Source organism: Mercurialis annua, linkage group LG7 (assembly GCF_937616625.2).
Source record: "Mercurialis annua linkage group LG7, ddMerAnnu1.2, whole genome shotgun sequence".
Classification (NCBI taxonomy): domain Eukaryota; kingdom Viridiplantae; phylum Streptophyta; class Magnoliopsida; order Malpighiales; family Euphorbiaceae; genus Mercurialis; species Mercurialis annua.
In genome coordinates this window covers 12,848,162-12,874,531 of record NC_065576.1, presented here as the reverse complement: position 1 = coordinate 12,874,531, position 26,370 = coordinate 12,848,162, and the positions used below count along the sequence as shown (strand labels likewise).

Here is a 26,370-nt window from a genome sequence, read left to right as displayed (position 1 = left end):
GAACACACATCCTGAGCATATCCTCCAACGTCTGAATAGTCCTCTCAGACTGACCGTCAGTCTGAGGATGAAAAGCTGTACTGAAATCCAACCGAGAACCCAAGGATTCCTGTAACGCTTTCTAAAACCTCGAAGTAAACACAGAACCTCTGTCTGAAACAATAGAAACCGGTACACCATGCAAACTGACAATCCTGTCGATGTACAACTGAGCCAACCTCGAAGCAGTATACGAAACCTTAATCGGAAGGAAATGAGCTGACTTGGTCATACGGTCAACTATCACCCAGATGGAGTCGTATCCCTGTCGAGTACGTGGTAACCCAACCACAAAATCCATAGCAATCCGCTCCCACTTCCACTCTGGAATAGGTAGTGGCTGCAGATAGCCAAAAGGTCTCTGATGCTCCAGCTTCACCTGCTGGCACGTCAGACACTTAGAAACATACTCAGCGACATCCTTCTTCATCCCGCTCCACCAGTAGGTACCCTTAAGATCATGGTACATCTTAGTAGAACCCGGATGAACACTATAAGCAGACTTGTGCGCTTCTTCCAGAATCTGGTCCCTCAAACCATCTGAATCCGGAACACACAATCTCGAACCATGTCTCAGAACACCATCCACAAAAGTAAATTCAGGATTTCCATCCTGCTGAACTTCCTCAATAATCCGTTTCAACTGTGAATCCTCAGCTTGTAAAGCTTTGATCCGATCAATCAAAACGGGTTGCACTTGCAACTGTGCTAACAAACAACCAGTCTGAGAAATCTGAAATTCATAGCCTGAAGCTATCAAACTGTGCCACTCTCTAACCATGGGTCTACGCCCAATCTCAGAAATATGAGCCAAGCTGCCCGAAGACTTGCGACTCAACGCATCGGCTACCACATTAGCCTTACCAGGATGGTACTGAATAGTACAGTCGTAGTCTTTCAGCAACTCTAACCACCTCCTCTGTCTCAAGTTCAACTCTCTCTGATCAAAGATATATTTCAGACTCTTGTGATCAGTGAAAATCTCACAAGTAGCACCATACAAATAATGCCTCCAGATTTTCAGCGCAAAAACCACAGCTGCCAACTCTAAATCATGAGTAGGGTAATTCACCTCATGCTTCTTCAACTGTCTGGAAGCATAGGCAATCACCTGTCCATGTTGCATCAGAACGCAACCCAAACCAATCCGAGACGCATCACAATACACTGTGAAACCATCAATGCCAGAAGGCAATGCCAACACCGGAGCTGTAGTCAAAATCTCTTTGAGCTTCTCAAAGCTCGCCTCGCACTTGTCAGTCCACTCAAACTTGACACCCTTCTGTGTCAGTTTAGTCAAAGGTGCAGATATTCTGGAGAAATCTTGCACAAACCGACGATAGTAACCAGCTAAACCCAGAAAACTTCTGATCTCGGTAACTGACCTTGGCCTTTGCCAATCCATGACCGCCTCAATCTTCTTCGGATCAACCTTGATCCCATCTTTCGACACCACGTGTCCTAGAAAGGTAACCTGATCCAACCAGAACTCACATTTTGAGAACTTAGCATACAACTGATGCTCACGCAACGTCTGTAGTATAGTCCTCAAATGGTAAGCATGCTCCTCCTCACCCCGAGAATAGATCAAAATGTCATCAATGAAGACGATAACAAATTGATCCAAAAACGGCTTGAACACTCTGTTCATCATATCCATAAACGCTGCTGGTGCGTTCGTCAGACCAAAGGACATAACCAGAAACTCAAAATGCCCATAACGAGTCCGAAAAGCAGTCTTAGGCACATCTGCATCACGGATCCGAAGCTGATGATACCCAGACCTCAAATCAATCTTGGAAAAACACTTCGCACCCTGCAACTGGTCAAACAAATCATCGATGCGAGGAAGAGGATATCTGTTCTTAACAGTAACCTTGTTCAACTGTCTGTAGTCGATACAGAGTCGAAAGGAACCGTCTTTCTTCTTCACAAACAGAACTGGAGCACCCCACGGAGAAGTACTCGGTCTGATGAACCCGCTATCCAACAACTCTTGTAACTGGTCCTTCAACTCCTTCAGCTCTGCAGGAGCCATCCGATACGGCGGTATCGAAATCGGAGCTGTACCAGAAACCACATCAATGCAAAACTCAATATCACGATCAGGTGGTAATCCAGGCAATTCCTCTGGAAACACATCAGTGAACTCATTCACTATCGGTACACTATGTATATCACTACCACCAGCCTCCAAATCACGAACCACAGCAAGAAAACCCTGGCAACCCTTGCCTAACATCCGCTTCGCCTTGATGGCGGAAATCAGATTCTTAGGTGTCTCTGCCTTTTCTCCCTGAAAGGAAAAAGGTAGACCACCTGGAATCCTGAACTCGACTGACTTCTCTCGACAGTCAATAGAAGCATAATGGCGTGACAACCAGTCCATCCCCAAGATAACATCAAAAGAAAGAACGTCAAGTACAATCAAATCAGCACATAATTCTCTACCCTGAATAACCACTGGACACGAAGGATAAACAACGTCCACTACTACACCTTCAGACATAGGTGTAGACACAGCTAGAGGTTCATTCAAAACAGATGGTGCTCTACCCAATTTCCCAGCAAAACAAGTAGAAACAAACGAATGGGTCGCACCCGCATCAAATAATACCAAAGCATCAGTAAAAGAAATCGGAATGGTACCTTGCACCACAGCATTTGATGCACGCGCATCCTGAGGAGTAAGTGCGAACACTCTGGCCTGACCCTGCGGCTGCTGCTGCGAACTCTGTCCAGTACCATAACCGTTGGAACCTCTACCGCCGTTACCACGGCCACCAAAACCTCTGCCACCAGAACCACGGCCCCGCTGGCCACCAAAAGATGCTGCAGGTTGAGAGTACCCTACAGACTGTGTAAACGCAGGTCTCTGCTGCTGATAAGATGACTGCGCCACACTGGAGTTAGACATCTGCTGCCCAGATGTCGGACACTCCCTAGAAAAATGACCCGGCTGGCCACAAGTAAAACAGCCTCCAGGAGCTAACTGACACTGTCCATAGTGCCTGCGTCTGCAATTCTGGCAGAACGGAATGTTCGATCCACCACTGTACCCGCGTCCTGAACCACGGTTGCTCCCACTGCTACTGGAACTGTACGGAGCACTCCTGGCACTATGCCTCCCTTTGTTGTGAGTCCGTCGACTCCCCCTGTTGGCCTGAGAAGAGCCACTGTAGTAGTTCCCACTACCATGCTGCACTGGGGCCTGCTGCCCCCCACTAGGAACATCACTCTTTCCCTTCTGATTCTGGAAAGGGTCAGAGATCGTCCCAAACTGAACCATCGAATTCTCCATCCGCCGCGCACTATCCACTAACCGGGCAAACTCCATGTTTGTCCCTATCAGCAAAGGGAGAAACTCCGAGCCTAAACCCCTAACATAACGGTCGTTCACTCGCTCTTGATCACCCTGTAGATCTGTAGCAAACCGCCCCAAACGTACAAACTCAGTAGTGTAGTCTGTCACTGATCTATCCCCCTTCTTCAAAGTGAGCAGCTTTTCTCTGAAACTCTCAGTAACAGAGAAGGGTAGATAGTAACCTCTGAACCTGGTCACAAAATCAGCCCAAGGCAAAGTATCCATAACTGGCCTGATGTTATCGCGATACCAATCCTTAGCTGGACCTTTCAGCGACATTTCCACAAGCATCACTGATTGACGATCAGACGCTTGAATCCTCTGACTGTTGTACTCAAATTCCTCCAAAAAGTCAAGAGCATCCCCAGTACCATCAAAAGAAGTCGGATTCAACTTCAAGTAGGTCATCACCAACTCTCTGTCTGTTGGAATATGACCGACACCAGCATTCCCACCAATACCAGCTACAGCACCAACCTGAGGTTGCTGTTGCTGCGCTAACTGACCCAGTATATTACACTGATTCTGCAGTAGAGCCTGATTGTTCTGCATCTCGACAACGCCAGCCAAGAAAGTAGTGAAGTCGAACGCTTGCAAATTTGGTGCTTGCTGCACCCCTGGTGCCTGCTGCACATTCGGTGCCTGAACACCTGCTGCACCGCGTCCTCTAGCTCCACCTCTACCAGCACCAGCTCCTCTGCCTCTACCAGCACCTCTACCTCTGCCAGCACCTCCACCTCGACCACGTCCAGCATTAGCCTGAACAGGTGGTGCGTTCTGATCGACTTCCATAGAAATCGCATCATCAGCCACAGCTTCTTGCTCTGCCGCAGCACGAGCACGAGTACGAATAACGTTGTCCATATCCTAAGATTGAACAACAACAATTTAAATAACAGATATTTCATACCCAAGTATGAACAAAACAAGCAACATATAGGATTTCCCAAGAAATCAACAGCAATAAAATATTCACCCAAGTGAAATAGCATTAACAATTAAAAACATCAAATCAACAAATAATGACTGACTCGACGCAATCCTAATGGTGTAGGCAGAATGTTTTAAAATCAAAAGATGACGTTTTTAAAGACATGACAGAATCCTATATCCGCAGTAGTTCCTAAGACACAACCAAACTTAACAGAGTAAACACATAGCAAGCAATTGGCCTTGGTTTGAAACCAAGGCTCTGATACCAAGTTTGTCACGACCCATTTTCATGAATCGCGACCGGCGCTAGGGTATGGGTAATGTAGTACCGAAACCCGTAGCTAGCCTCCCATATAAATCATAAACACATAAACCTGCAGAAAACCAATGCTCGGGGGCAACCGAGACTTCAGCCTAAACTAGCAGTTATAATAATCAACAATTAATATAACATGCTTATTCAATTCTGAATCTAAAATAGATTTATCATAAACCGATATAAATAATGAAACATGCCAAAGCAATATAACCAGTCGAACCAATCCGACAAAATAAATAATAATAACAAGGACGTCTAGTTACTACTGCGGTCTAAGAATAAAACAGTTTTACAATTTTATTAAAATAAAAGGAACCTCCGAGGAAAAGTAAATGCGGAGATCACCAGACTCTCTCAGATCATAACCCTGGGGAAAATTGGGAAAACAACGGGGTCAGATATACTGAGATGAGTTCATACCACTATCTACATTTATTAAGTGGAAAACCTTTAAAACGTTTAAAACATTTAATAACGATATTACGGATAATAGTTGGAACCCTAATCCACAATTCTAAATAATAATCATAATCCAATAGGTCTGGTCCCGAGAGCTGAGCTACACCGAGTTACCACTGACCACACTTATACCAGAGTCCCGAGAGCTGAGCTACACCGAGTTACTCTACCTGGTCCCGAGAGCTATGCTCACACCGAGTTACCACATTTCCATAAATACCTTACCCAGATCAATACCGGTGCGCACGCAGTCCTAATGATGCCCATTAGGTAGCACGTTCCAACTAAGAGCCATAATATAAAAACAGTTCGAAATATACGTACAGTATATATATTTAATATTAAAATAACAATTTACTTAATAAAGCGGTAAATAGTAAATATAAACTCACTGCTTGCTAATCCACGTGAAATACCGGCAAGCAACTAACTCTGGTTCGCCTCTGAAGCACGAACAGTAGACGAGTTTAGACAAATAAAATAATTATTAAAATCAGACCCTAACTCTAGAGAGTACTAGACACCACATAAGACTAGCACAAATAATCACGTAGTAATTAAACAATCCAAAATAACACAATATATACAAAAGGTAATAACGCCCAAATAATACAAGTCTATTGAGTTCCCGCTTAAAAATCCAATATATAAATATTATTTAAAAACTTTAAATAATAAATAATTTCCAAATAGTGGGCTAGCCGAGTTATCATAAACTACCAAGCTAACCTCACTTGTCGAGTGACCCAAGTCTAACCCGACTCAAAACAATTATTAAATATAAACCCAAGTTTATATTTATAAAACAATTTAACAAAATAATAATCCATTTTAAAAGCGGAACTCAATAACTTCAATTTCAAATAACCCAAGTTACGAACCAAAAACTTAATTGTATAAGTCAAATAAAAATTCCGGGACCAAATTGTATTTTAACCAAGTAGGGACTAAATGGTACTTTTGCCAATTAGGGGCTAAATTGCACTTTAGCCAATTTGATATCCGAAATCAATTTATTGCTTTTCTTTATAATTAAAACCAATAATAAAGTTATTAACCAAAAATCCACTTAATTAAGTTATAAAATAAGTTTAGGGGCTAAATTGTAATTTAGCCAACTTTTGACAAAACGACATTTGAAGGCAAATATAATTACCCGAGTAATTAAATTAACTTATTTTATAGTTATCTATCGTTTTCACTATTTAATTTATATTCAAAAATAAAACCCAAGTTATTAGTTTCAAGTTTAACCTTAAGGATTAATTTGTTTTAAGTAAAATAACTCCATGACTAACATAGCCCTTTGGCCATCTTCTCATTTCAAAAGAACAGAACCCCGCCTAAGCCTACAATTCCATAACTGGACATGATTTCAAAACCTTAATTCATTCAATTATAAAGCTAGCACATTAAGCTTTATCAAGAACAATCTGAATTTAATCTAACAATCAAAACAAAGATCAAACTTCAACACCAATAACAAAACCGTAGCAAAACCCAAAAACAGAAAATCAAGAATAAGAGTACGGCAGTGGAAGGAAAATCAAAACGACGATAACCGTACAACAAACCGATAGATTTAACATCACGTTGTCAATTTGTTTATGAATCACAACAAACCTAAGGATCTAACACCATGAGAAATATCAAGATCAAGCTAAAAGAAAAGAAATGGTTTGGCAGAAACTTCAAAAACCAAAACAGAAATATAAGGCAAACCGAAACGATGAAACGACATCAAACTGAGTTTAATCAAACAGCAACTAACATATCAAGCTATTTATAACAATTAATGTGAATGATTCAAAGCCAAACAATCAAGAAGAAATCGGCAGCAACATGGTTATTCAAGAACAGTTAAGCCAAAACAGAAAACGGAAACCGTACGGCGAATGAAACGAGATCAACGGCGTACCGTTCAGCGAAACTGAGGTAGGGAAACGTAGGTACGTGAGTCTAGATCGTCTGGAATCAAACGGTTCAGATTTCGATCTAGAAACGAGAGAGAACGAACCAAATTACGCAATGACGTTCAAAAACGAAATCTGGAAATTCAAGAATTCAGAAACTTACCGGACAGCGATCTTTGGCAGATGATAACGGCTTCGATACTCAGCGAAATGATAAGCGGAAAACGGCTAGGGTTTGTTTGCAGCGTGATGAAGGTTTTCTGTGAAGAAATCGACTTAAAAAGACGTAGGGAAGTGGGCCGTAAACGAGGTCGAAAAGGGCCACACGACGGGGTCCTAAAGCTGTTATGTTTCCCGTACGGGAATGGCTGTTCAGCCCATTACTCCCGTACGGGAATGCCTGGTCTCGAACGAGACCAGGCCCAAAAAAAAGGATTCCCGTTCGGGAATTCCAATTCCCGAACGGGAATGATTAAATTCCATTTTTTTTTTATTTTATTTTTTTAAACCGAACCAAAATGAATCGAACCACAAAAATTTACGAAACTTCAAATACCCCTCAAAACACATCCGGAACCACGTCGGAAATTACAAAAATAAATTTAAAAATTTTACGGGATATTACACAACCACATGATGATTTTTGCCAAACTACACTTTAGAATGTGAGAAATTTTGAGCCTAAACATTATATTTTTATTCTTGAGTGTGCTACTTGCTATTTATTTGCTAGAACTTGCAATTTTTCAAATCAATTTGAGGCTAATTGAGATAGGTGATGACATAAATATGATTTGGGCAATTAGGAAACTCTTTTTCTTTTCCACTTAAAAGACTACCCTTTTTCCCCTTAGAATTAACCAAATTTGAGCCTAACCGTTTTTTTTGATTTCACACACATGTATTCACCCTTATCACTTCTTTTATTTTCCCCACTTTTATTAATCCATGAGTTAAAATTTTATTTTAGCAACATTATCAAGAAGGAAAGATATGGAGATCACTAAAAAAAATATAACAAGGAAATCAAAGAAAAAAAAACAAAAACAAAAGGGAGAAACCAAAATCAAAGTTAAAAAAAAAATGATCTTCTAAAAAGAAGAAAAATTACATAGAGCGAGAAAAAGAAATTTTGGTTTAAGAAAAATGTTTGATTCCTTGTTTTGAGTTTCATGCAAAGTTAGTAGAATCTCTTGTCTTATGAATAAATTTTTTTGGCTTATTAGTTTTAACTCATTTATCCTCTTTTGAGCCTTTCTATCATACTTTACCTTAACCCCATTACAACCAAAAATGTAAGTCCCTTTGATTTGTGTTGTTATTTATTTACAAATGGTGAAATTTTGTTTGAATTGCAAGCTTATGGTTCAATTTGTAGCAAGTTAGCGAAGAGCGAATTTGTCATACCTTAAATACTTGTGTGATTTGAGAGAAACCTTGTGAGGATAAATTTGGTTTAAACTTAGATTGTGGTTGGAAATTTGTAGTTTTCTAATTGGTTGATTGCATCTTAAGGTAATTCTTGGTGATGATGGGATTGTAACTTTTGTGTTTTGATATTAATTTGTTAATAATTTTGCAATTTGTGAGTTCTTGTTTAGCTTGAGTTAATGCATGATTATTAATAAAGATCAAAATTTTGGAGTTCATGATATGGTTCATGTAGTTGTGATTGTTTATTTTGGCTTTGCTTGGAGTAGCGACTCATGTTAACTTGTGACGGATTGATTCAATTGAATTATTTTACTTGAGGACAAGTAAAAAGCTAAGTATGGGGGAATTTGATGCGGGTATTTTATATAGCACTTTATCCGGTGTAAAATTGCGTTATTGCTTTGTTTTGAATGATTTTATGCTTGGAAAGGTGTTTGTTTTGTAGGATATTGCATTTGGAGAAAGTAAGACATATAAAGATCAAAAGCGAGAAGTTCGAAGTGGATTGCGGCGTTTGGGAGAAGTAAAGATTTCCCTGCCGGGGAAGCCATTCCTGCCGGCCGGCAGGAAGCCTTTGCCCGGCCGGAAAAGCTGCTGAGGCAAATTCCTGCCGGGCAAGGCACATTCCTGCCGGGCGGCAGGACCTCTTTCCCCGGCAGGAATGTCTAACGAATTGTTTACGCTCCAAATTCTAATTCTAATTGGATTCTTACCTCGACTTGAATTCCAATTGTAATAGACTACTAGAATTTCCCCTATATAAAGACTCAACTCAAGGCTATGTAATCATCTAGTTTTTCATTTTTTTTTTTTATTTTACAAACAATTTAAGTTAATCTCTTTTAGTTCCTTAGAGTTATTTTTCAAGACTTAATCCTTCGAAGCTTTGATTCGAAGGCGTGTTCAGAATATTTCCAAGTTTTATTTCAAGTATTTTTATTTTCAATCTCTTGTTTTGAATATGTTTATTATTATTGATTGTTTAGTTAATTTAATTATGTCTAGCTAAATTTCTTGACTTGGAATATTGTGAGTAGAATGGATGCTAGGTTTAAATTCTGAAAATTAATTTCTATATCTTTCTTTGTTAATGCAATCCTTAGTTATTGAGAGTAATGCTTGTGATTGAGTAGCTAACAATCACATGAACTTAGAATAAATTGTGAGGAGGGGAACTAAGCAATTTAATTGAAAAAGGGTAACCAAGGCATAATTACAAAGTATTGTCTGACCACCATGTTTGCGTTATGTGGTCTATGTGGATAACTAATCGATAATGCGTTGATTATAAATTGCCGTTTATCTTCTATCATTCTGTAAGCCGTGACAGTAAGGGTGATTCGGGGTAACGGGTTGTAATTAATAGGCCAACAACATTATAGGAATATTGAGCTAGTATCTTCAATCTATCCTCCATTGCATGTAACAATTAAAATTGATTGATATAAATTAGATTTTTAAGGCATCGATAATCCATACGAAAGCAATATTCTGAGTTATTTGTCGTTATTGTTTATTCCTTAAATTATTATTTTCTGTTTTTATTAGTTTTAATTAAAATCACACAAACCTCATCTTTGTTAGTTCAAATAATTCTTAATTTACTATTTTGGTACTAAATTCAATTCCTCGTGGGTTCGACTTTTACTTATCATTATATTACTTGATTTAACGATATTGTATACTTGCAATTTTGTGCATCACCTATCCTCTTTGTTCTTCCGTGAGAGTTTCTTTTAGCTTGTGCTTCAACTATTACTTAATATGTATGCCTATTTTCTCTTTGTTTTTATGCTATTCATCTCTGTATTTCAGCAGCTTTCTGCTCTCCTTTTTTTATGTATATTTCTTGCTATTTCTGCAGTGTTCCTTCCTCTTTTTAGCGTATTTTTCTTGGTGTCCTTATTGCAATTGGCTGTGCTCCTTATATAGAGGAATAGGAGATTTCTGATTGGTTATAGGAACGGTTATTAACGTATGGATGCTGAGTGATAAGTCTCTATTTTACGTCATTTTAAGATCATTTGTATTGCATAATTTAGTCTCTTATTGCGTAAAATAGAGAGCTTTATACTCACTTTTACCTTTTTATAGTTTCTAATATAAATTGTGAATACTTAGCATTTTTGTAGTGTAATTGATTAAACAGAGCAAAAATAAAGTGATAGTCAAGCCGGATTGATTCTATCAAGTCCAAGAAGAAGAATAATGGAGAATCAAGTCTAAATGGAAGCAACATAGCCATTAAATCAGTCACTGAAAGTTTAGATCGAAAAGCTGAAAATTCGTACATATATTCGTATTTAGATCTTAGCTGGAGCTAGGAATATCCAAATAATGCGATTAAACATGTCATGGAAAGATAAGAGATAGATACAACTTCCTGAAGCAACCGAGTTCTAATTCGGACCCAAACCGGCTCGAAATCATCCTCCAAGACGGAACACGTGCGAACAAAGAATCGAATCGGCCAAATTTAGTGATTTTAGGTGAAATAGTTGTTCGGCCGGCCCGGAGCCGGCCCACACCCTCCAAGCCGGCCAAAGCCCGGCTGAGGACCTGGAAATTTTATTTTTGACAGTTTTGGGAAGTGCGGGGCCTTGGTGAGCACTCAGAGACCTTCCATGTCGATATAACCTTGATTCACACTCAAAAAGGGATCTTCCTTTACTTGCACTCAAAGAAATGAACTTTGAATTCCATCAAACTCGTTATGGAAAGGAGAAATACAACATTGACTTCAATCAAGCTCCTTACGGAAATGAGATATGTCAAACTTGATTCACTCAAGCTCATTACGGAAATGAGATATGTCAAACTTGATTCACTCAAGCTCATTATGAAAAGGAAAGAGAGACTTGATCACTACTCCTACTCTTTATGGCAAGAAGATATGTCAAACTTGATTATCACTCAAGCTCACTATGAAAGGAAGATATTCTTGGCTTGGCTATCACTCATTTTGTGCCTATAAATAGAGCACTCTTGTGTAAAGATAGTCATTCGCTCATAAATACAATTGTGTAGACATTTTTCTATAATACAATTCTCTCAACCATTATTCTATTTTAACTTCTTTTCTTATATGTTCTTGAGGTGTAACATTTTCATTGTTATGTTCAATATGACAATGGATTGCTAAACCCTTAAACTAGGATTAGGGATGCAGCCTAGTTAGAGGGGAATTCTTGATTATTTATTATTGCATCTCATTAATGTTTTAAACAAGTTTTTTCTTTAATCTTCTTGAGATAATAATGAATATTAAGATTGATCAACTTAATGTGTTTATCCTAGAATTCATGTGAAGTACTTGACCGTGAAGCATGAATTCAGATCTAGAGATTAAACATAATTTACTTAGAATAGGAATATGTCTAAGGAATTGTGATGGCGTTAATTATTTTGCTTAATGGGTTTAATTAATAAACATGGTTATTTGAAAATATCCAGAATTAATTAAACACACATTTGTTGTCTTGGAAGAGAACAAATATATTTTAGAAATAATTGTCATGAAAAAGGTTTTGAGATGTATTATTAATTATGATAGAATTTCCCCTCAACTATGGTGAACCCCGAAATCCTAGTTGCTTTAAATCTTGATATTATACCAAAATTATTCGTCTACTTTTCTTTATTTAATTATTTGTTTTCAAAACCAAATCAACTTAACAGAACGGTTACTTCACAAAAGTTAAATTAAATAACATTTTAAAGAGTTCGTCCCTTGTGGATTCGACCTCGGAATACTCCGAGTATTACTTGCTACAATTGATTCTGTGCAATTGCAGAATTAGCCGATCAAGGTTTTGGCGCCGTTGCCGGGGACGACTATTTTAAATTGTTATTTCTTTAATTTTTGTGTTTTTTTTCTAAAACTCTTCAAGTGTGAATTTAAGGTAATATATGCAACGAAGGCGTTCCAAGAGCACTGACAGCGCAGAACTACTACTCTTGAACCAAGAGATCGAACGCACTTGCAGAAGGAATCGAAAAGAAAAGAGACAAACAATGGCGAATCAAGTGAATCTTGTTGTTAATGCGCCTGCCGCGCATACACTGAGAGATATTCAAAGGCCAGTGGTGGTAAATAATCCTTCATGCATCTGAATCTCGGATGAAGCTCGAAACTATGAGCTTAAAACCATCCATCTCAACATGTTACCACAATTTAATGGAACAGTAGTGGATGATCCATTATCATTTATTAAAGAATTCTATAGTGTGGTGGAAACTTTCCCATTAAATAGGTTGATGGAGGATGAATTAAGGAAAAGATGTTTTCCTTATTGCATGAAGACGAGTGCGAGAACATGGCTTTTGAACTTACCCGAAGGATCTTTCAATACGTGGAGCGATGTATATGCTGCTTTCATTACAAAATATTATTCTCCATAGAAGACTCTTGACTTTCGCGGCAAAATATATAACTTCACTCAATTGGATGGTGAACAATTCCATGAGGCGTGGGAGCGCTTCAAGATGCTTCCTGCTCAATGTACACATCATTGCTTTGATGAATTATTACTAACTCAAATGTTCTTTGAAGGATTGACCATGAAGCTGGTATTCGTATACTTCACAATATCTTTTACAAATCTTACTTGAACTTTGGGTTGAAATTGAAACCCGAAAGCGTCGAAAATTAGCCCAGAAGTAGTTTCCTGGGGTTATCGTTAGCCGCTTGTATAGGCTATTCTTTGAACCTATGGATTAAGAATTCAGGTAGTCTTTATCTGAATTATACTCCGTGTTCTTATACTTCATGTTTTTGTCTACTACTTCCATTTAGAGTCGAACGTCTTTCGACATCTTTTTAATGTCCTTAGGTATTCATTTGTACTAATCCCTTCTTATCGAGTATAAGATTAATCCTTTACCTTATCTCGAGGCTAATTTTTCCTTAGATTTTTTTATCTCGTGATGTGTTATTACTTAACACATGTTTCTTATTCTCTACTTTGAGTCTTTCCTTGTCTTATATAGTCTTGCCTCTTACTTCTTTCAACATACATGATGAACTATTATTCCATAATAGTTCTATCGATATCTCTTCGATTGTCTCTTGACCTCTTGGCTTTTAGCCTTAGTCCTAATTCTTATTCATTAAGTTGTACTATTCCTCGATGGATCTCCATTCCACTTTCTCAATCTTATAGACTTTTGAGTTTATCGAAGTCTCATGGTTCTTGACCTTTCTTGTCTTCTTTGTATTTGATCATATACGTGATTACTGTTTTTCCTTTTTTGCTTTCGCTGCGACACTCTGATTATCCATTTACTAACCATTTTCTTTATAGTTAGAATTATATAAAGCCTTTCGTCCAATATCCTTGTCCTTTTCCTTTGGTAGTCTTTTCCTTTACTACTAGTCATACACTTCATGGCTTTCTGAATCTCATGAAATTGAATGCCTCTTTGGCATTACTTGATATGTATCGCGTCCTTTTCCACGATACATACTATCTTTCGATCATTTAGCTCTAACGAATGCCAGACTGGTAACTTCTTACCTTCGCCCAGTGTAGCTCTTATCGTAGTTTTACTTGTTTATCTATTATCTTGTACTTCTTGTTTCAATTCCTTCAGTATCGATTATCGATATGAGATTGAAAATTACTCTTTCGAATTTTTTGACGTATTGCACTTTCGGTCATGTGCACATCCATCTATCATCTCCTTACTGATATTTCGTCTATCAGTGGTGCTGGTCTAATACTTAGACCAACTTTACTCTTCTCGACTCCATGCGTCCATGATTTTATATAAGTCGATTTCCTTATAATCTTTTCGTTACCTTTCAAGTAATGTTCCCACTTCCTTTCCTCGATTGCCTTATCGAGTACTACAACATACGTAGGTTGTTTAATCATTATCTACCTCGACTATCTTAGTCGATCTCTTCGTATCCTTTATCCATCTTTTGTTTTTATACTTCCTTATACTTGAATGCCTCTCTATAGGCGTCTTACTTCAAGTTCTTATTCTCCACCTTGATCTATCCGATAGATACTTCCGTGTTATAGCTCAACTCCTTTATTGAGTATCTCCTCCATATCCTTTCACATTCTTTGATGTCTACATGGCTTACGAGCCTCATCGATCATTTCCTTTATTTGCTTCTTCTAAGCATTATAGATTCATAATGATGTTCCCTTTGGAATTCGTGTAGTCGCATATCGCGAGTTCACATCGTCGTGATGGTTTTGTACATCAATCCTACACCTTTGTATTGATACTTTTGATCATATTTACCACTATCGATATCGTTAACCTTATACTTTAATGTCGTTATCTTCGGTTATCGCTGCACCTCTCACTCTTTAGGTGGCTTACTTCTTCTTATATAATTCCTACCTTTATAGGGTCTACATATGAGGTGTGAAGCCATGTTTGCTATCAACTATCTTTATACATATAGCTTCCATTCTTGCAGCTAAAAGTCATACTCAATGCTATGTAGCTGTTGCTATGTTTAATTAACTGATTATCAACTTTTCGCTCCGTTTTCAAAACATTTCGTTTTCAAATAAAACGTCCATTTCTCATTTTCCAACTTTTGGTCGGCCATACCTTACACTTTTCTGGCTCGACTTTCAAATACATGTATTTTCCACACCAGCTAGCCAAGACTCCACAGTCATTAGGCCCGGTCATCGGAATTTTCAAAATTTTGAAATAATTGTTTCACAATTGTTTTCAATTTCATTCAAATATAGGGAGCTTCCATTGACAACCTTTAGTTAATTAAAATATATCCTTTATATTTTAATCACTTATATTTTTGGTTCACTACCAAAGTTCGCGCAAGTTTCCTATCGTTACTTTCAAAAACCGCTATCCTCTAGTGGTCTGTTCGACAATCGCAACGGTTAAACCCTAGGTAACTGTCTTAGGAATATCATATTCCAAAATTTAACCGATGCAACGGTTCAATTAAAAGATATCAGTGTTATACTATACCCTATCTATTTTTAGAGATCATTTGAAAGTCGTAATCGATATACTATCTCTAACTGGTACACCTTGCATCGTGTACTTCTAACGTCTTAATCATAGCTTGATTAATAAGGTTCTATCTTTTCTTTCTTACTCCTCGTGTCTTAGGGTACTATGCTCTAGACATCCTCTTTGAGGGTATTCCCATCCGTCACTCGTCGTAGCACAGATGTATGTCTCAATCTGATATAAGTTGTAGTTCATTTAACTACAACTAGCTGTGTACTTCGTAGTCATAACTGAGTTCTCCAACTTTTACTCTCGTATGCTTCTGTTACACCCTCGAGAATCGCTTACTGCTTGATCTCGAGCATTTACTTTTGTTACAGAGTTCTGGTCTAGGTATACTTACAATAAAACAAATATGTTCAAAACATTTCAATCACTTGCGTACGCATTTTCAAAATCATTTTTTAAAATTAACTTTTTAAACATCTGCATAATTATGCATAGGGTGATGATGTCTCATGTCTAGGCACAATTATGCTTTAAAAATCATTAAATTGAATAACCATACGAGGTCATAACATTTAGTTTTGTAAGTTCCTTCCGGGCCCTAAAGTCTGTAACCAGTAAAAATTCTCCACACTACTTCACTTCCTTGAGTCGGTACTTTTTTCGCCAATTTCCCTTTGTACTACTGTCGAATGACTTCGACAGTGCCTTCAAGTTACTTCATTCTTGATATCCAAGCATCGATATCGAATCGTCTAGACCGTACGCACGCGTATATCGCAGTCTTATATCCCATAAGGGAAGGCTGAGACCCTATATGACCTAAGAATAGTTATAGAAGACATGACTCGAATCCTACAACTGCAGTAGTTCCTAGCTTATCCTAATGCCAACTACTCCATTTTCCAAAATCATGTATCAGCAATGTTTTTCAATTCTCGAGTCCGAGAACCGTTGCTCTGATACCACGTTTGTCACGATCCAAAATCTCGAGTTGTGACCGGCGCTAGGGAATAAGAATGGTAGTTCTAAAACCCGTAGCAAGCCTTATAAATTTTTTGCAAATCTTTCAATCATTCAAATACATATTATAATAGCTTGTCAAAGCTTGACGTTTATAAACGTCTATACATTTCTTCAAAACGTTAAGTAGGAACCTAGGTCTTATTATACGATGTCTCACATCCTAGCATAGCCCGTTCCAGAATAATGCAAACGGTTTGAAAATACAATTTTCAAAATCTTTTATATTCATCAGAGTGCGTAATAAACATATAAAAACCGTTTGACTAATAACATTTGTATTTTGGCCCAACTACTGCATCACTGCTCATTGACTCTTTCTTACAATATATAGGACTTCTGAAACAAGGTAGAAGTCCGTCTTATCAAAATGTGTTCACCTGAAAGGAAACAATGTGGGGGGGATGGTCAGTTAACACTGAGTGAGTTCATAATTACTGTAGAAAATAAATTAAAAACAAATACCTTTGTATGCATCCAAATATTGAACCGGATGAAATCCTATGTACTTTATGTTTCTTGTTTATTATGCTTTTCAATTCAATTCATTACTTTTAACGATACTATCAATACTCAATTCTTATTGGTCCCAAGTAACGGGATAATTCGACCGAGTTAAATGGGGTGATACAGGTCCCAAGATAGTTCACCGAGTTAAACTTGTATCTCGATTAATTCACTCCCGAGATAGTTCCCCACCGAGTTACTGTCAGTAATCATTTCCTGATGAAGTCCCGAGATAATTCACCGAATTAAACTCACATCAGTCGATATTATTGGAGGTACTTTATGGCTTCTTACTTTATTCGATATTGCTTGTACGTCATGTACTTTCAATATATTACTGTTCAAATTTTTCGTTTATTTCGTTTAGTATAACTGGTGTACACACAGTTCTATTGATGCCCAATAGATAGCCTGTTTTAACGGGTTATATATAACATTTCAAAACATTTAAATGAGATTTAAAGCATTTATAAAATTTTGCGGTATTAATAATCGACAGTAAAATATAAACTAACTTCTTGCTATCCAATAATCTCGATCAACTTATAGCGCCCGTCAAGCTCCCCGAGCTCCTTGTCCGCTAGTAGGTTTCCTTATCGAACCTAGAACAATTGCCAAATAATTCTCGAGTGAGAATCCAATTCGATAGATATGCTAGACTCAAGAATAAATAGCCCACATATAACCTATTATGTTATCGCGTCTAACTTGATACCCTTCTATTTATGCTTATCTGAAGTAGTCCGACCCTTAAACAAACTTTCCATTCCTAAAGTTAGGAATGTCTTCTGCAATTTCCGTTTAGGTCTCGGACTGATATGAGAATTTGAGGGTGTCGAAAACTAGCCCGTAAGTTAACAACGTCGGCTTTCTAGAATTGCAGAACTGTTACGCGCGACAGAATATTCCGCTCTGTTTGGACAACTTAGAGTCCGAATTAGCCAAAAAACAAACCTAAACATTTGTAGATAACACCTTTATGTTTTCGTACCAACAAACAGAAATTAATTCGGAGTTATATGACTTGAGATATTTCCCTTGCGATATCTCATTTCTGCAGTACACTATTCTGCCAAACATCTAACTAACGTGCGTATACGTAACTTGTAACTCATAACATGTCGAGACGTTTAAACCCTGTCGACGACATGACTTAATATAAATATATTCAATCCCTCAATAAGCACTACAAGGACTCAAAATACATGGTTCAACATCAATTCAAACATCTAAACATGGAATTGCAAAAATGGCTGAACCCTATGCACATTTTTCCATCAAGTTTTAAGTCAAATATTTTTCAATGAAACTTGATTATAATTCAGCCATTTAACTCAAATCCAAGGCTTACTATCATCACTTAATCCCTAATCATGTTCTTGACCCTTTGGCCGAACCATAGCTAGCATTTCATGTCCAAATTTTATCAAAATACAATTCCAATAGCTAAAAACATCAATACTTAATCATCATCTCAAACACCTTAATGCAAACACAACACTTAAAAACTCATCAAATTTCATACATTTAAAATCCAAAATTTCAAAAATCCTCCTTACCTTGATGATGCCTCTATGCCGAACTCTCGAGCTCCAAGAATCACCATCCATAGCCTCTCCTTTAACTCAATTTCACTTCAATTGAATCAATCATGAAAACCCCCAAATTAGTTCTATGAACCCTAATATTTCCTATTCCAATTACTCCAAAATACACCAAACAAATTACTAATTAATGACCTTACCTTGTCTATCTTTGATCCATGGTTGATTTGCTTCAAATTTGGAGTGTTTTAGTGAAGAATTCCTTAGCCATGGAGGAGAGGGTGTTGCGGCAAGGAGAAATAGGAAGAAGGGGTTTTCTTTTCTTTTTCTCTTTTGATTTCTTTTATTATCTTAAGAAATGAGAGAAAAATATCTAAATCAAGTCCTTAATGAAGAATTTAGTGACATCATCCAAGGGTACGAAATTCCACATAAGCTCGGTTAATTTACGTTTTAACTCAATCGATTAACCGATGTGCTTAATTCTCAAAACGACTTCCAATCATGCTTAATTCTCAAATCGAGTCCCGGAAATCCTTTCTTTTTCTATTTATTTATAATAAATGGAATGAATAAAAATTCATTTCCTTCTTGATAATTTGTTGGCTAAAGGACCACTCTGGCTGAAAGTGGTCAAAAGTCCATTTTAGCTCGAAATGGCTTATTCGCACTTTAGGTCAACTATCCGTCGTGCTTATCTTTCAAAAATCCTTTTCCGATTAATTCTTATTAATATTTCCCGAATGTTGTCGTGAAAATTATTAGCTCGGGACTTCCATTTTTTTATATCAATTTTTCTTAGCTTTCATAAAGTCCCGCTAATATTGCTTTGACGAATAATAATTTCCACGTCAAATTATTATTTCGTGATCCGATTAATTTTCTTATTCCATTTATACTTCTTATGTCGAGTCCCATTCCTGACCTACTTGACCTAATTTCCATAATTTAGGACTCGTGGCACGATCTAATTATCGCAACAACTTTAGGGTTGTTATAGCAGACCAAGCCGTTAACGCTCTCGATGCGCCTCTTGCACATCGACTGAGAGACATTCAAAGGCCAATAGTTGTAGAGAAACCTTCATGCATCTGAATTACGTTTGAAGCTTGGAACTGCGAGCTTAAAACCATTAATCTCAATATGTTACCACAATTCAATGGAACAGCAGTGGATGATTTATTATCCTTTATCAAGAAGTGCTATAGTGTGGCGGAAACTTTTCCATTGAACAGACAAATAGAAGATGAACCCAAAACATGACTTTTGAACTTTCCTGAAGGATCATTCAACACTAAGGTCCATTAGAGGACGAAGGGCAGCCGTTCATGAGGTATTTTCACAACATGATATTGTATCAGAAGTTGCTGAGCTAACTAAGCAAGTGAAGATACTATTTAGCCAAAATCAGCAATCAAAGGAGACTTGTACAATCTGTGGCATTCAAGGGCATGGTGCAACTTCTTGGAATTATGCCAATGAAGTACAACAGAGGAAGACATTTTTGTTGCCTATAATCAAAAGCAGACCACCAATGAATGATCCTTATTCAAATACTTACAATCCAGTGTGGTGGAATCATCCTAATTTTTCATGGTGAGATGGAAACAATGTAAAGCCATAAGGACCACCTGGATTCCAACAAAACTGACTGGCACCTTCCCTTCCTCAACAAGAGAAGAAACCTTCTATCGGAGATATAATTGCACAAATCATGGCAACTAAAGATGGCCATAATAAGATGATGGCGTAATTCATGGCAACGGCGCCAAAAACATAATTGGTTAATTCTACAAGTATACAGAATCAATTGTAGCAAGTAATACTCGGAGTATCCGAGGTCGAATCCACAAGGACAAACTCTTTAAAATGTTCTTTAATTTAATTTTTATTTAAGTAACCGTTCTGTTAATTTGATTTGGGTTTGAAAATAACTAATTAATTAATGAAAATTAAAAGCAAATTTGTGATAAAATATCAAGATTTGAGATGATTAGGATTTCGGGTTTCACCATAGTTTATGGGAAATTTCATCATATCTAATATTACATCTCAAAAGTTTTGTCATGACAACTGTTTCTAAAATATGGTTGTTCCCTCGTAAGACACAAATTTGGGTTTAGTTAGCTCTGTATTTCACAATTACTATGTTAATCAATTAAACTCATTAAGAAAAGTAATTGGCGCCATCATAATTCCTTAGACATATCTCTATTCTTAAGTAGATTGTGTTTTAATCTCTAGATCCAAATTCATGCTTCACCTTTAAGTACTTCACATGAATTCTAGGAAAACATTAAGGTAGCTAAAAGTAACATTAAAAATTTTAACAATAGATTTAAAGAATGACCTTGTTTAAAATATTAATGAGATGTAATACAAAATATTCAAGAATTTCCCCCAAACTAGGCTACATCCCTAATCCTAATTTGAGATTTAGCAATCCTTTGTAATATTGAAGATAACAATATAATTGTTATACCTCAAGAACATGAAAGACAAGAAGATAAAAGAGAAAATGGTTGAAAGAATTTGAGAATACAAGAATGTGTGTAAAACTCTATACAAGAGTGAATGAATTTCGTCTCTAATGAAGGATATTTATAGTGTAACTAGGAGTGAGGATCAAGTTTGAGATCTTTTATTGCCAAAAAGAGCTTGAGTGATGCCCAAATTTAGCTTTTCTTCTATAACAAGCTTGAGTATTAATCAAGTTTGCTTTTCTTGAGTATTGGCCAAAATCTCTTTTGTGTGTGCTGCAAGGATATGCTAATATGGAAGGTCTTTGAATGCTCATCAAGACTTCCAAACTTTCCCAAAATGAGCCAAACATATTTAAGGCAGAGCTTAGCCGGTTTGGTTCGGAATTTGGTCGGTTGACTTCAAACATGATCCAATTTACTCTGGCTTTGGTTATTTTTGAGACTTATTTAGAAATATTTAAAAAAATGTTAAGTATTTTATAATTTTTATTAAAAACTATAAAAGGGTAAAAGCAATGATAACCCTTCTATTTTACATAAGAAAATACTAAAATATACTAAATAAATGGTATGAAAACTACGTAAAATAAAAGCTTATCACGCTGTCGCATATCCGCTTCTGTTTCCCAAGTACACTCCTCTACTAAGTGATTCCTCCACAATACTTTCACCATTGAAATGTCTTTAGTGTGAAACTTTCTTAGTTGAGTATCCACAATCTCAACAGGTTGCTCCTCATAAGAAAGTTCCTCGTTTACTTCCACCGCTTGTGGTTGAATAATATGAGAAGGATCTGGAATATACTTTCGCAACATCGATATGTGAAAGACCGGGTGAACATGCGACATGTCTACCGGTAGGTCTAACTCATAAGCCATAACTCCAACACGTTCTACAATCGGGTATGATCCCACATATCTTGGAGCCAACTTCTCTTTCTTACCAAACCAGATCACACCTTTTATAGGTAATACCTTCAGAAACACATAATCGCCCACTTGAAACTCTATCTCTTTTCCTTTCGGGTCTGCATAATTCTTTTAGCGACTAAAAGCAGTTTCCAATTGTTGCTTAATCAATGGCACCTTCCCTGAGGTAATTTGAATAATCTCCGCTCCTGTTAACTTTTTTTCTCCGACTTCCTCCCAACAAATAAGAGATCGACACTTTCGAGTGTATAACACCTCATATGGAGCCATCTCAATACTGGAATGATAGATGTTGTTGTATGAAAATCCACCAAAGGTAAATATACATCCCAACTACCTCCAAAATCCAGTATACATAACCCAATCACATCTTCTAGAGTATGAATAGTCCTTTCAGACTATCCATCACTTTATGGATGAAAAGCGGTACTAAAATCTAACCGCGTTCCCAAAGTCTCTTGTAGACTTCCCAAAAACCTATAGGTAAAAACCAAACATCGGTCTGAAACTATTGACACAGGAACTCCGTATAAACTAACAATCTTATCAATATACACTTGTGCCAACTTTGCCGCAGTATAAGATATATTGATAGGTATGAAGTGTGTTGACTTCGTCAGACAATCCACTATCACTGATATCTAGTAAAAACCTTTCTGCATTTTAGGTAATCAGACCATAAAATCCATTGTAATTATGTTCCACTTCCATTATAGAATGGGTACTGGTTGTAAAAATCCATATGGTCGTTGGTGTTCCAGCTTAACTTGCTGACATACTGGACACTTTGCCACAAACTCTTCTATGTCCTTTTTCATTGCGTTCCACTAATACACTTCATTAATATATCGGTACATCTTTATCCAACCTAGATGAATACTCTACGTTCCACCATGTGTCTCTTCCATAATCTTTTGTCTTAAGTTCTCCATGTCTGGCACACATAGTCTAGTACCATACTTTAGTGCTCCGTTAACAACATTGAAATCTTGACACTTTCCCTTTTGGAATTCATCCATTACACGCTTCAATTGAGGATCATCACCTTGTAATTCTTTATTTATATCGATCAAAGTTAGCCGTATACTTAACTAAGCTAACAAACTGCCATGTGGTGAAACCTCAAACCTTATATCCTGACTGAATAACGTATAAATCTCCCTGACTAATGGCCTTCTCCACACTGTAGTAACATGTGCTAAGCATCCTACAGACTCCCTACTTAGCGCATCTGCTACCATATTGCTTCACCTAGATGATATTGTATAGTAAAATCATAGTCCTTTAACAACTCTAGCCATCTCCTCTGCCTAAGGTTCAATTCACGTTGATCAAACATGTGCTTCATACTCTTATGATTTGTGAATATCTCACATGTTTGTCACGACCGAAAATCTCGAGCCACGACCGGCGCTAGGGAATGGGAATGGTAATTCCAAAACCTGTAGCAAGCCTGAAAAACGAGTAAAACGTTTTTGCAAACCAATCACACAAAAGCAAAACGTTTTCATATAAGCTTTTCAAAGCTTGACATATACAAACGTCTGTTCAAAACCTGAAAACGTCATATTGGAACATGGGTCTTACTCTGCGATACCTTACATCCAGCATAGCCCGTTCCATATCATGCAAACAGTTTAAAGCGCAGTTTCAAAACACTTTTACAAAGCAGAATAAGATCTCGGAAGAGGGCATTGAGGTTGATAGGGCAAAGACGGAGGTTATTGCGAAGTTAGTTGCTCCGGTCATGGTTAAGGGAGTCTGGGCATTCTTGGGCCATGCGGGTTTCTATCGCCGGTTTATCAAGGATTTTTCGTCTATTGCAAGGCCTTTGACGAGTTTGCTAGTGAAGGATGCTCCTTTTAAGTTTACAAAGGAGTGTCATGAAGCTTTTGAGAAATTGAAAGAGGCTCTTATGACCGCTCCTATTATTTTGTCTCCGGATTGGAGCTTGCCATTTGAGCTCATGTGTGACGCGAGTGATCAAGCTCTAGGGTGTGTGTTGGGGCAACGTAAGGATAAGAGAGTCCATGTGATGCATTATGCAAGTAGAATTATGGCGGGGGCCCAATTGAACTACACTACCACGGAAAAAGAGATGCTAGCCGTGGTTTGTGCTCTCGACAAGTTTCGGTCTTATCTACTTGGGGCCAAGACTATTTGTTTTACCGACCACGCGGCATTGCGGCACCTCTTGGCTAAGCAAGACGCAAAGCCTCGCCCCATCTGGCGGATCCTTCTTATGCAAGAGTTTGATATCGAGATCCGGGATAAGAAGGGTACGGAGAACGTGGTAGCGGACCACTTGTCAAGACTTGAGAACCCGGAGTCGATTCCTATTGGTATGGAGATTAATGAGTGGTTTCGGAAACCACATATGATGATTCGGGAAATGGAAACGCCATAGTATGCCGATATAGCTAATTTTCTTTCTTCTAATATGATGCCCCCGGATTTGACGCACCATCAAAGGAAGAAGTTTCTTTCCGATGTTAAGAGGTTTCTTTGGAATGAGCCGTACTTGTTTAAGGAATGTGGAGACATGATATTGAGACGATGTGTTGCTTTGAAAGAGATGATGCCCATCTTGAGTGCTTGTCATATATCCGACTATGCCGGCCATTATGGAATGGCAAGAACCGCTGCTAAGGTGTTAGAGAGCGGATTCTTTTAGCATACCTTGTTCCGTGATGTTATGAACTTTGTAAGCCATTGTGATAGATGCCAAACGGTTGGCAACATCTCTGAACAGGGTGAGATGCCTTTGACTTTCGTGCAAGAGGTAGAGATTTTTGATGTATAAGGGATTGACTTCATGGGACCGTTCCCAATGTTGCATGGGAACTAATATAGTCTAGTTGGCATGTGCTATGTGTTGAAATGGAAGGAAGCGGAAGCTCTACCTACTAATGACGCCAAAGTGGTTTTGAAGTTCCTTAAGAGGTTGATTAATAGGTTCGGTACCACGCGGGTTATTATTAGTCATGGTGGTTCACATTTTTGCAACTGGCGATTCGATGCCTTGATGAAAAAGTATAATGTGTATCACTGGGTCGCTACCCCCTACCATCGGAAAACAAGTGGGAATGTTGAGGTCTCAAATTGGGAGTTGAAGCGGATAATAGAGAAGACGGTGAATAGCACTCGCAATGATTGGAGTTTGAAGCTTGATGATGCGTTGTTGGCCTATCGCATGGCATTCAAAACGCCATTAGGTATGACCCCTTATTGCATTGTGTATGGGAAGGCGTGCCATATAACCTTAGAGCTAGAACACCAGGCTTATTGGGCGATTAAAAAATTGAACTTTGATCTTAAAACGGCGGGGGAAAACGCTTGTTACAATTGAATGAATTTGGAGGAAATCCGATTCTCGGCATATGAGAATGCCAAGCTCTATAAGGAGAAAACCAAGCGTTGGTATGATGCCCATATTTCCCCCAAGACTTTTGAAGCAGGGACCTATGTTTTGCTCTATAATTCAAGGTTGAGATTGTTTCCGGGCAAACTTAAGTCCCGATGAAGTGGGCCATTTAAGATTCGGAGTGTGGCGGATCATGGAGCCATTGAGTTGGAGAATCAAGGGGGTGAAACGTTTTAGGTCAACGGACATCGTTGCAAGCCCTACTTGGGACCCTTAACGGATCAAATTGGGGAGCAATGTCATCTCGACCCCTTTACGTGAGTTCAAGGGAATGACGGTCGAGCTTTCGACCTTAGACAAACGCACTTAGGAGACAATTCCAAGAGGTTCGTTTTAGTACTTTCATATTTTTTTCATTTTTTAGTTGTTTAGTGTTTATGTTTATCTATTTATTTTCCGTATTTTCGTGGATTAGTTCAGTTTAATGTCAGGTGTGTTATTGTTTCATGTTGTGCAGGTTTGTGGGATTCCCATCTCTAGCATATCAAAATTTATACACGTCTTGATCGAGAAGTCTGTGTCTTGATCGAGACATGTGCATAAATTGATCTACACGAAATTGGTAGAAAGCTTCTCGATCGAGACACATGTTCCAAATGATGTCTCGATCGCGACATATGGAAGAAATGATCTGCAAGATTTGGGTAAGGAGCTTCTCGATCGAGACACACTTTCTAGAAGTGTCTCGATCGAGACGCTTCGTTTTCTGCAAAAAGGAATTTCTTGATTAATGAACCAAGCACATGGGAGATGAGGTGGATTAATCTGGGCCTTCTAATAGAAACACAATTCAGTTGGATTGCTGATGTGGCGAAAGCTGAGCCTTTGGAGAACTATTTGTACCTTCTCCATCTTCAACCTTTCATTTACCAAAAATAGCAAAAAGCCATAACCTTTTCCTTTCTCTTCTTCTCAACTTCGGCCACCACAATAAACCACCCTAACCACCGCCAAATCTGACAAAACCACTTTTTCGAGCACCCTTTTAATCATACTCATCATGGTTCAAAGCAAAGCCACCGAAAACCAACCACTCTGGGAA

General features: G+C 37.9%; 2 protein-coding genes across 2 annotated transcripts; one reads left to right on the top strand and one right to left on the bottom strand.

Annotated features, from left to right (window-relative positions):
• Positions 1-21,532: 21,532 nt before the first annotated feature.
• On the bottom strand, positions 21,533-22,722 carry LOC126656828 (uncharacterized). The gene is made up of 4 exons (XM_050351450.1): positions 22,630-22,722; positions 22,346-22,515; positions 22,061-22,181; positions 21,533-21,949 (listed from the first exon to the last, which is right to left on the bottom strand). The coding sequence occupies exons 1-4, from the start codon at positions 22,720-22,722 to the stop codon at positions 21,533-21,535; spliced, it is 801 nt and encodes a 266-aa protein (XP_050207407.1).
• A 1,625-nt stretch (positions 22,723-24,347) lies between these two features.
• Positions 24,348-25,253, top strand: LOC126656827 (uncharacterized). The gene is made up of 3 exons (XM_050351449.1): positions 24,348-24,554; positions 24,657-24,686; positions 24,792-25,253. Exons 1-3 carry the CDS (start codon positions 24,348-24,350, stop codon positions 25,251-25,253), a joined length of 699 nt encoding a protein of 232 aa, XP_050207406.1.
• The last annotated feature ends 1,117 nt before the right edge of the window (positions 25,254-26,370 follow it).

What these genes read in the sequence shown, in the direction of transcription:
- LOC126656828 (XM_050351450.1), bottom strand. Translation starts at nt 22,722, where the DNA reads ATGAAAAAGGACATAGAAGAGTTTGTGGCAAAGTGTCCAGTATGTCAG. An exon ending in CAAGAGACTTTGGGAACGCG is followed by an intron (nt 22,182 to 22,345) that starts GTTAGATTTTAG and finishes CTATCATTCCAG; the next exon opens with TATTGAGATGGCTCCATATG. An exon ending in TTCAAATTACCTCAGGGAAG is followed by an intron (nt 21,950 to 22,060) that starts GTGCCATTGATT and finishes GTGTTTCTGAAG; the next exon opens with GTATTACCTATAAAAGGTGT.
- LOC126656827 (XM_050351449.1), top strand. Translation starts at nt 24,348, where the DNA reads ATGCCCCCGGATTTGACGCACCATCAAAGGAAGAAGTTTCTTTCCGAT. An exon ending in TGGCAAGAACCGCTGCTAAG is followed by an intron (nt 24,555 to 24,656) that starts GTGTTAGAGAGC and finishes ATCTCTGAACAG; the next exon opens with GGTGAGATGCCTTTGACTTT. An exon ending in CTTTGACTTTCGTGCAAGAG is followed by an intron (nt 24,687 to 24,791) that starts GTAGAGATTTTT and finishes TTGAAATGGAAG; the next exon opens with GAAGCGGAAGCTCTACCTAC.